The following is a 12,090-nucleotide window of genomic DNA, read 5'->3' on the forward strand; positions in this document are numbered from 1 at the left end:
GTGGTGGGGACAAAATCAGCCATTTCAAAAAGTGGTGGGGACATGTCCCCAGCGTCCCCAGTGTAAATGACACCTATGGTTCATATTAACAGTTCATATTTTAGCACAAGACAACAAGACAGTGATTACAATAATATAAAGTGGAATATGGTGACTTGCACACCTAAGTTAGAAATTGAAAGAAAACATGTGAAAAAATTACATTTTATTTATTTTCTCAGTGTTTTTATTTTCCTTTTTAATTTTTTTTTTTTAACTTAAAGGAAATTCAAAATAAAATTTATAGAAAACAACTGAAATATTTTACTTATTGTCAGTCATTTCATCCACACCATGTTTATGTTTGTCAACCCTGTATTCAATGTGGACCTCTCAAAGTCATTTAATATGTATTTGGTTTTATCCACATTTAACTGAAGGTAGAATTCCCTACACCACATCCTTGATATTGTTTCAAAAGAGTTCCAGTATAACTGAGACATCTGTATATTTAATAAATATCTTGTGCCATCTGTGACAGTCATTTATGTACACAATACAGTAGTATATGACAAAGGTGAGAAACAACATCCCTGAGGTGTACATGTACCTTTAGAAAAAAATAACTGTCTGCTGCATCATTGATTTTAACACACTGGTATTCCTGATGAAAAGAAAATCTAAAATCTACCCAATAACATTTAAATAAATATTAAAAGATGTTTTAGATGCAGATGTTTTGAGTCCACTTCATCATCCCAAAGTATCAAGCTTACAAACAGGTTACCATGAATTGTTTTCTAAAACAAATACAGCATTCCACTTAAAGAAATAAATAAAACTACCATCACAATGTGTATCAATCTTTGCCTAATAGTTTTAACTAAATGAAGTGATTATCATGTAGGTATAGTAAGTACCTCAGATAAGAAAATAAACTACTCTAATTTATTTGTTTTTTCTACACTGTAAAAAATGCAGCATAAAGTTAAAACAACATGTTTTTTAAGTTTTCATTAAAAAAGTTGACATAACTTATAAAAACAAGTTGAAATTGTTTAACTTAATTTGTTTAATTAAAATAACATAAAAAGATGCTGAATTTTTACAGTGTGTGTTGGTTACATGCAACATTTACAACATCATTGCAACTGAATCTGAAATGTGCAACATTAAAATGTTCAGTGTGTAAATTCCAAAATAACACAAATGTTTATAAAGACAATCATTGTCACAGACTGCATAAAGCACAGACCACATAGATATTCATCAGTGAGAACCAGGAAACCAGAGTTCAACACTAGTATGGTCTGATGCCAGCTGTGTTTCTCTCTCACAAAAAGACTCTTTAATTTTAATAAACACCAAATGTTATTTGAAAGAAAATATGTAATGTTGCTGATGTAGCATTTTGTCTATATTGAACAATGTTTTAGCTAAATCTTCCACAGATGCATCTTACACAATCCACCAAAAACCAATACAAAGCTAATAATACAGAGCTATGCTATGTTGAATGTGGTCAAACTGTGTGAGTTCTCATGTTGAGCACTCACATTTTAAAACCTCAACAGGCAGATCTCTGCTCTCTAAAAGTGTTGCTTAAATGTGGAACTGCTAAGGGGTGTTGTTAGGCACACAAATTGCAGAAATAGCTATATGACTATTTGGGCATGTATAAGATACAAATAATCATATTACATTACATATTACAAACTACAATACAAAGTCAACTAACACACATGCTTGTATTTGAGCTAAAATGTGAAACAACCATCAAAATATGTCAGAATTCTTGCCTAAAGTGCCCATGCAAGTCAATGTGGAGAAAACATAACTGGACACTGTGTAAGGGTCAGAAAACTGATACAGCATTATTTCTTTCATAAAATGTCATTATCTGGTACATCATGCACTGTTATAATCTATGACCATTCGTGATATGTTAACACTCAGTTGCTGATACTAGGAAGTAAAAAACCACAGGAAGAGCTAAAAATGTTTAAAAGAAGAGCTGTAAGTACATCATTAAAAGAGAAGCACTAACAGAAACAAATAATGGCTGTTAAGAGTCATATATGCCTGCTGGGACTCATCATTCTCTGCTCACCATTCACAGGTAAAGTAAGATATATTCATACACAAGATCTGTGATGTGAACATCCATCTATTTAATGATCATCTGGCTGTGAGTCTGGTTAAGCATTTGTTTGAACATGTTCAGTTTCATTTTTCTGAAAAAATTATGTTGTTATGTGATGTGGTGTTTGGTACATAAACTAATTCTCTTACATGTGACACTACATGTCCTCTAACTCACATTAGTAGACTCCTAAGGGTTAGGATTAGTTGAGTAAGTTGACATGTTGTTGCAAAGATACTTTAGTCAGAAGAATGTTGGCTGAGGTATCATTACAATAAAGTGTTAGCAGATATGAAGTAGACAGTCTATTAATACTGCAATGACTGATAGTTGAAAAGTATTTGAAAAGTTACTAAATAAAATGTCTAAAGTGGACTTTCAGTGTTACCATTTAAAATTGGATATATTCCTGTATGGCCACAGTAAGGAGGCTTCATATAAATTGGCCATACAATATGAAATGGGGTCTATAACAATTGAGTGTAAGATGTTCTTAACATAATATGCTTTTCTTTCTTTTAAAACTCATTGTGAGCATATTTTGGTGTACTTCCAGTGCAAATGTTACACTTCATATTTATAAAATATTACTACTGGTACTGTACAATAAAACAGTGTGACACCTATAACTGGAGGTCTATGAATAATAGATATTTTTTATATTTGTTTGACATTTGAAAAAAATGCCATTATTACCATTATGAATCACATCTTCATTTACAATGTCTTGAAGGAATCTTTAGAGAAACATAGAAACCCATTATTTCAATACAATTGATACCATTACGATTTACACCTATAAATAATAATTGTTATTACCTAAAACGTTCTGGGAAACAATCATAAACTCTCTCAAAATGATCTTTACCTGATAGATACTCTTGGCTTGACTGCAGTCACAGAGCGGAAAGAAACGATTTTGTTAACCCTGTTCTTTATGTGTTTATTTGTATCTCTTGTTATTCATGTACATTATGTGTTTGTTAAGGTTTCAATAAAATAAAAGAGGAAAGAAATGTCGTTGTTATAAAATGCAGAGTGATGCTTCATCCTGATAGATGGGAAATCTTACAAAACTATTTGTAGCATTTTTATGCCTTATTGACGTTGGCCAGAATGATATTGCCAGAGAGACTGAAAGCTTGTGTCTCACACCAAATGTAGGAGGATTGGCAACCCTGTGCTTTCTTTGCTCACTAAAACAAAAAGGCTTTATTTTATGTACATTTACAGACTAACATTCATAATCTTAAGAATGTATCTGCTTTTTGTCATTAAGGGTTAAATAATGAACTCTGAAATGTTTAAATCTTTAAATGTATTTATAAATATGTATTAATATATAAGCAACCTGATCTACTGTGTTTCAGGTGTTACTGGAGAGATACATGTGTTCAGTAGTTCAGGTGAAGATGTCGCTCTGCCCTGTATTAATGCTCTTTCTAACTGCACCTCAACTACATGGACCTACAACAAACCTAGATCATCAGTTACAGTAGAACTGATTATGTTAGGAATAAAGAAGAAAAACATAGAGAGAGCTGAGAGACTGAGTCTGGGGTCTAACTGCTCTCTGAACATCTATAAAACAACAGAAGAAGATCATGGACTTTACACCTGCCAACAATATGTGAAAGATAAACATCATGGAACTGATGCACTGGTTTTTCTACATGTTCTTCATGGTGAGTGTTTCTGTTCATTTATTTGAGTATATGTTTAATGAGATGACAGTTGATGACAGTTTCTTAAAGTTTTTACTTAAAATTGTGTCTTTACTTTCTCCTTCAGTTTCTCCATTATCCACACAGACTGAGATGAGATCAGGCAGCTCTGTGACTCTCACCTGTCAGCTGTTTTCATCTGATTACTCTTGTAATGGTTTCTTCCGCACTGAGGATCTTCAGCTGTTCTGGGTGAATCAGGCTGATGTTAATCTACAGACAGACCCCAGATATCAGATATTATCACCAGGACCATGTATCAGAACTCTGACTACAACACTCCAGAATGAAGACAACAACACAGAGTTGAGATGTTTGGTTAAAATGAAGAATGAGACTAAGACCTCAGTCAGCTATACTGTCAAGTTTAAGGGTAAGTAATTAAAATTTTAGCAAAATAATTTAAGAACACTCTCAGAATAATTCATAACTTCAGGACATGTTTAGAACTAATATTTTCTTAATTCTAGGAAAAATAAGGCTATCCACCTTTTTAACCTTTTTGCGTGTGCTCTTTGCGTGTATTCTTTTTGTGTAAGGAGAATGCTTAGGGCTTCCAGGGGTGCTTGTCAATGCTCAAATTGATGCTTCCTTGCTGCTCTGCTTCCCTGTCATCCAGCCTGTGACCAAGTCACATCCTAATGCCTCTTGCAGACTAAAAGATTTTAGCCGGATACGTAAACGACAATGGGTGTTTGGGAAGCAAGACTTTATGTGTCATAGTATACAACAATCCCACACCACATTTGCAACGCTTCACGATGCCACAACAGAAAGACTAGCAATTATCAATTTTTTGGTCATGCACCACAAGATCCATTATGTTTGTGACACTGATAATAAAATCGTTCATACACAGCTTTAAACACTGCAAAATAAAAGAGATGATGATCAGTGCTGCTATGTGAAATTAAAGGTCTCATTCTTTCTGTGTTTTTGAAGCTTTGATTGTGTTTACAGTGCGCAATATAACATGTGTTCATGTTTCACGTGTAAAAAAACGCTGTATTTTTTACACAATTTTGCTTATCTGTATGTCCTAAAAACGGGCTGATGTCTTCCTTGTTCTATGAAGTCCCTCCTTCAGAAATAGGTAGCGAGTTCTGATTGTGTAGTTTGTTTAGTGTGATTCGACAGCAGCTTAGCTTAGCAGAGCTGTTTGAGCCAAAGCTGGCGACTGACATACAGTATTCCTGTGGGCAGAGTTTATTTGACATCATTCAATCGGGAAATAGAGAGCTGAAGTTCAAACCGGCCGTTCCCTGTAGGCTTTGAAAGGGGTATTCTGTTAAAGAAAATATATCGCCTGGCAGTGAAGTTTGAGCTTTATTTTTTTTTCAGGTATTATTTATGCTCTGACAGAAACAATACACACTAATTAAAGTTTGAAAAAAATGGTATCAGGAAGAACGTGACCTTTAAAGGTTTGTGGAGATGCCACAGTAATCTGTCTTTAAGATGTTTCCTGAAAAAGGACCACCACAACAGAGTGAAGAAATACCAATAGCAAAAGAGCTTTCGCAACCCGGTGAATTCAGGAATTAGCATTAGGCTAACATAGCATTTTGATATTATATATGAAGGTGTCAAAGAAGTATGTAAAAAAAAGATCTAAAAGTTCTCTTTTAACAATTCCCTAGCATACACCTCAAAATCCTCTTTGTTGGTTGTTAATTTTTAGTTTTTGCTGTCTTCATGTCCTGCTCGTAGTTTCTTGGTTTCATGTTCATGGATTGTCTTTCATTTTGATTTATTACCAACTTGTTTTTTTGCATATAGGTCCTGTCTCCATTTTATGTTTTGCACTGCATGTGACATTTACAACCCTTACAAAAATTAACCGTGTTTTCACTATATTAAGCATAGTTTAACTATTTATTTGTAGTGAAACCCCAGTAAACACAATTTTACCATTGTCATAGTAACCATAGCTTAACAATAATATTTGTAAACTAATACAAATGATATCCCACTAAAACATTGTGACTGCACTTTTACTATATAAAACCATGGTAAATTTTACATAAGAGAATTATCAGCATTTCATATTCTAGGTGGAGGTAATATCAATCTAGTCAAGCTATAGATAAACATATTCACATTTTGTGGGTTCTGTTATAAAATAATGCATGTGCATGTGTGAGAGCTTGCATGGTGTAATTTTAGTGTCTCACATTATGATTGAGCTAAACTAACATCCATTCATATTTTTCAATCATAGCATCAGCTACAGAAACAGACAAACCAACCTCTAAAATAACTTCAAGTCCTACTGCAGTATTACATCATACACAAGGTAAAGTATTTATCTGTCCCACTTTTGTTTGAATCTTTTCTGTTGTTGTTCAGGAACAGAGCTGATTACAAACTCTGACATCCCTGCTGAAAAAAAAACGCATAAACCAGCCTGTAGATGTGCAAAATAAAATGATGAGTCGTATAAGCTCTTTGTGATGAACTTGTTTAATGTGTACTTCCTTAGGTTTCTGCACACTCCTAGTCCCCGCCCCGTACATCTATGAATATATGTTAAACCAATATTCTACACAGCCTAAGCTGGTTTTAGCTGCATGTGCATGTGTGTGCATGTGCATATGTGAAAGCTTGCATGTGTAATTTTAGTGTCTCACATTATGATTGAGCTAAACTAACATTCATTCATTTTTTCAATCATAGCATCAACTACATCAACAATCAAACCAACCTCTGAAATAACTTCAAGTCCTGCAGCATTATCTCCTAAACAAGGTAAAGTATTTATCTGTCCCACTTTTGTTTACAGTGTTAGTTGAATCTTTTCTGTTGTTGTTCAGGAAAAGAGCTGATTACAAACTCTGACATCCCTGCTGAAAAAAAAAAACGCTTAAACCAGCCTAAGCTGGTTTTAGCTGGTTTAAGATGGAAATAGCTGGTTTCAGCTGGTCTCCCAGCCTGTCTGGTTTAAGCTGGTCTTCCAGGCTGGCCAGGCTGGTTTTAGCTGGTTGGTCAGCTGGCCTTCTAGCCTGGCCAAGCTGGTCTTCAAACCTGGCCAAGCTGGTGTCTATGGCTGCCTTAGGGTGGCTGGTCAATAGGGGGTCCTAGGGCGCCGCCCCTCTAAAGTTGGCCAGAGAAGAAAGCTACTTTAACATGTCACAAAAAAAGTTAAATATATAATGCAAATTAATACAAAATAAAAATCTTTTAGTTTTACTATTTCACTCTTTGTCATGTAATAATTTATTTAAAAAAAATTTAAAATCAAAACGTAGTTTGTTGTGTGTGTGTCATGTTTGTGTGTCTGGGGCGCACACTAATGTAGGTCAGTAAAAAGTGTAAAAACATGTGACCTGAGGCTGAGCTCTAATTGGCTGGTTTCGGATCCGCCCTGGGGTGCAGGACTGTGCGCCCCAAATCGTCCCACTTATGTTGTAAGCGAATCAGTAATGTTCTTTATGTCTTTGACTGAAAAAATGTGATTGGATCGTTCTCAAGAGCCTCAGATTTGCAGATTTGCCTTGTAACTGCAAGCTACAGTAGTGATAAGTGAAAGCAAGTGAAATACCTTGGGATGAAAGAAAATATGAACTAACCAAAATGTTTATTTGAAGAATAAATAAATGATTAAGGAGCTTGGGCCATATTGAGCAGCAATAAAAAGGACGCGGACAAGCTAACACTGTGTGCTTTTCCAGCACTTATGCTGGATGCTATGTAAGTCATATGCATTTTATTATCTCCTTCTTTGCTGTTTGAAAGTCTGCATGATATAGGCTACTGCGTGAAATTTTGTGCCGCATTTGAGCTGCCTTTGCATAGATGGAGCTCAGATAATCCGGTATTTTCCGTGGCTTGGTCAACTTTGTCTGTACTGGTCTGTAATTAGGCAACTTTACTGTGTGTGTGAGGGTGTGTGTCTGTGCGTGTGTGCTTGCTAGCGTGTCAGATCGCGTTAACCGAAGTGTAATGCACGAGATCAATCTCCAGAACAAAAGTAAAATTGTAAGACGTCGTCTATCTGAGGTAAAAACAGAAAAAACACCACTCACTGCTTTATACTTGGAATTAACATGCAATCACCGTGATCTGATCAAGCAGATCGAATCATCAGTCAATCAGAAACACAGCCCGTTTACACTTGGCAACATCCACTGACTTTTCTATCTAGGTAACCAATCTGATAGTTTTTTCACGCACAATATTTAAATAAGTCTGCAGAGAATGGCCCGGTGAAATGTCAACCTGAAATAGTGGGTTTCTTTTGAAAAGCATTTTCAGTCGAGGTACAATTTACAAATCAAAGTTAAGGGTAGGAGCCACAATAGTCTCCATATGTGGTACACTTGTCTTTTCAATGTGTATGTGGACAACATCCGGATACAGGTTGCATGTTAATGCAAATAGCCCATTTTACCAAATTACAAATAAATCAGATTGTTCCACTTACTGACAAGGTTAAATTCAAGGGTAGTTTAGTATCATTGTCAAGCAGGCTAGATGCTACAGCTTAAATTACTCTAGTTGCTAATGATATAATATATCTGAGAGGAGTCTAAAACAAAATGATAAAACTGGTTTCACAAATAAATTATAGCATAAAATAAAGCATAAATCTGTAGCATGCCCTGACTAAAATTGGATTAAATTATTGTCTGAAGGAATATATTCAACATAGTTGTATGACTTTCATTTTTAACAAGTGTTTGGGTTATAAATAGACTTGTAAACAAAATACAAGTAAAACAAACACTGCATTTCTTTTTTTTCTTTTTTTTATATTATTTATTTTTGACATGTTTTTTCAATGTACTGTAAGCATGTACAATATACAATGTGCCTTCCCGAGGGAGAAACTATAAGAGCACGTAAACAGAAGATCTTAAAAGATTTGTGACAAATTGGCATCAAATAAACAAAGAAAGACAAAAGAATAAGTAAATAAAAACAGTGCATAAATTATAAGATACACGCATAAACATATTCAAAATAATAAATAAGTAGATGAAGAAAATACAGATTAGTGCTGCCACTAACGACTAATTTTCTAACGACTAATCTTTCGACTAATTTTTCGAATAGTCGACTATTCTAAACGACTAATTTAAAAAAACTCAAGTGTTTGTTATTTCATTGTGTCCATTTTATTTTGAACCCACCTGTGTCATAAACAATATGAATAACTTAAATGTTACCAAATAAAAAATTACAATGTAAACAATATAAATAATAATGAAAACTTCCAGTGCAAAGTAGATGCTTAACAGAAATATGAAATGTTTCACTTCTACTCTTTGATCTTTTATTGCATTTTAACACAACTGAATGCTATTTTACATATTATCTGTTCTGTTGTAGCCTATAAAATAGTGACTAAACATGACCCATCACCTCGTTTTTATCCAACCAGCTGTTTCTTTAACTGCTGCTAAAATCCTGATTTAGATATGCAAAAATCACCATACATTTACATTGTAGCTTTACTGCTGTTGCTCTTCTCATAATTGTTGTTGTGTTTTGAGCCATTTCTTGATTTTAAATGCGAGTGATATAGCGCAGACAATTCGGTGCAAATTCAGAAATATAAGAGAATACACTGTTGTTGTTGTTACATAGACTACAGAACACGGCATACAGCATCATAGGGAGGGAGAAAGCTCGCACACAGACTCACACTACTGCTAATCTTTCTTCAAGTCATGTTAACTCGATCAGTCGTCTTTGTCAGAGACATCTGTGAATGTTGACGTTTACGCAAAAAAGAAAGTACATTAAAAACACTGCCACCTTTTCACTGTCACGTAAGAGAGAGGCGCGCGCGGTCGAGGCGCTGCAAGCAACATGAGTGATAGAGAGAGAGAGAGAGACGCGCTATACACTCGCAACAATGAATTGAGCCGTTTAAAATAGTAAAATAAAAACTTAAATGGGAATCATGAAAAATCTATTTGTTGCGTCCAGTGTTGATTCCGTGGCGGAATCACGAGCAAACACTGATAGCTTTTAACATCCAAAGACAGAGTCATTGTACTTCTCAAAAGAGTTAATAAAACAGTACTGACTAGCTCGCCGTTTCATTAATAATCATATAACAGTTACTTACGTTGTCCTATTCTCTGTGGGTGTATCGTCAATAACTCCCGAGTGTTTTCGTTTGAGATGCTCGTGCATTGTCGTTGTGCTCCCGTGATACGCCAGCGACGTTTGGCACGGTGTAACAGTCCACTCTTTTATCACAACTTGGCTTAAAATACTTTCATACTTCGGAAGCTTTCCGACTCATAATTCCATAGACTCACCTGCCACCGCATATTTTTCAAAATTAAAGCAGTGAAGGCAGGGGGAGAGGGAAGGAAGATGATAGCGTAGCAGATTAGCCAGCAGGGCGCGCACAGCGCACAGACTGGTGTGGAAGTGAATTACATTGAGCCATTTGAGACATGAGACAGAATTACAGTGGGCCGTTTGAGAAGGAAAAAAATAAATATGCGACTCCTCGACTAAAAAAAATGCCGTCGACAAATTTTCATCGTCGATTACGTCGACTACGTCGACTATTCGCGGCAGCACTAATACAGATGGAAATATAGAGCCAATTATAAATAAAACTGTTGGTAGACACAAACCTACAGAAAGGCACATTAATATTTCCTGTGCATAGATCTATCATCAAAAAATTCCAGCCTAAAGTGGAGACCGATACATGTCATTTGGAACCGGAAAGCAAACAAACAAACAGAGAAAACACACACACACACACACACACACACACACACACACACACACACACACAGACACACACACACACACACACACACATCAGAACACAAAACACCCAGACCATTCTTTTAAGATGCAAAGTTGCAATGCCCACCTCCAAAAGGAGGGGGCGCCACACCCCAGATAGCCCTAATTAGCATCCATGACTATTTTCCTCACATCATTCCACAAGGTAGGTGATCTATAAATGGAGACCATAAGTTATAGAAGTTCTGTGCGTTACCCCTACTGTAAGTACAGCAGCCAGCCTCTCATGGGCAAAACTGCAAAGATCTCTCTATACCACTGACTACGTTTACATGCTGTAAATATTCGGGTTATGGTCAGGTTAAGGTCGGGTTTCGGGTTTCTGAAACATTCGGAATAACCCGTTTACATGCGTGAGCAGAGAGAGTTACTGTATACATGGAATTGGCAATATCCTGATGTAAACTGTGATTAAAAGGTAAATGCGGTGATTTTGCGTGGCTCACTAGTGCGCTATGTGGTTTTACCGCCTTCATTTACTAAAATAAAATTATTATTTAAATCCAGAACAAGCTGCACCGATGTAGAAGCAGGGTAGGCTAAGTTACATGTCTTTCCTTTTATGAGAAAAAGATTAACAAGCTATACTAGCCTTCAGCTAAATATATTTTTGAAAAAAAATTAATTGAAGAACGATTTTCTAACAAGAAGGTTTTTTAAGTGCATATTTACAGAGCATCGGTAAATACAGAACACAACAGTGTCTTAAAGAAATTAAAATTAGAAAGTATTCATGCACCTGTAAATGTACAAAACGAATGCAATAGCTTACAAAAGGCAATGAATATTTATTTATGGCATTTTCAATAATATATTAGTAGATAAATTAACATCTATAGCCTAAAGTATGAAAACGAATAAATCATTATTTTGGCTAAATTAAGCTGGATGGATAATTTTTATAATTGTCATCCTTTCAGAACAAGCTTATATGCTATCTATAATAACTTACATTATATCCTGAGTGTTACTTGGCCGAAAATATGTAGAAATACATGCAAGTAAAAAAGTACAGAACAAAAATGTTTACCTCACGCGGATAGAACGAAAAGCCGTTTATTAAGCGGACTGAGAACGTGCAGAAACAGTCGAGTCGGCAGATGATCACCAATGTTTATAATGTTTCACGCAGGTACTGTTGATGATAAACTTTCATATTTAAATGTCAGGTATAAGTATTCAGTCAGTTAATAATAAAGCCACCGGCGTTATTGCAACATCCTTATCCACGGAGCGGACGCTGTATACAAAGAAAAAACCTAAGGTTTTTATTTTAAGTGGTTTTAATGCTGGTAAGCAATCAGTTATTTGCCGCTTTTTATTTGTGTTGATCAGTTAAATTAAAGTAATTTTAATCTTAGAAACTGCATCAAGATGCAGATGACGCTACATTTATTCTGTCATCTTTAACTTTTTCACACATTCACTGTATTTAACGAAATATGAATAGCATAGTATTACATT

The 12,090-nt window shown here is 35.3% G+C and overlaps 1 protein-coding gene across 1 annotated transcript in view; it reads left to right on the forward strand.

The window, feature by feature from the left end:
* The first annotated feature begins 2,031 nt into the window (after positions 1-2,031).
* LOC135743154 (uncharacterized) overlaps positions 2,032-12,090 on the forward strand; it is a 77,315-nt gene continuing 67,256 nt past the window's right edge. Inside the window, exons 1-5 of the mRNA XM_065260723.2 lie at positions 2,032-2,098; positions 3,493-3,807; positions 3,914-4,219; positions 6,068-6,142; positions 6,523-6,594. Coding sequence (XP_065116795.1) covers positions 2,038-2,098; positions 3,493-3,807; positions 3,914-4,219; positions 6,068-6,142; positions 6,523-6,594 — 829 coding nt within the window. The 5' untranslated portion in view covers positions 2,032-2,037. The remainder of the gene's footprint in view (positions 2,099-3,492; positions 3,808-3,913; positions 4,220-6,067; positions 6,143-6,522; positions 6,595-12,090) is intronic.

The sequence above is a fragment of the Paramisgurnus dabryanus genome, chromosome 13 (genome assembly GCF_030506205.2).
Source record: "Paramisgurnus dabryanus chromosome 13, PD_genome_1.1, whole genome shotgun sequence".
Classification (NCBI taxonomy): domain Eukaryota; kingdom Metazoa; phylum Chordata; class Actinopteri; order Cypriniformes; family Cobitidae; genus Paramisgurnus; species Paramisgurnus dabryanus.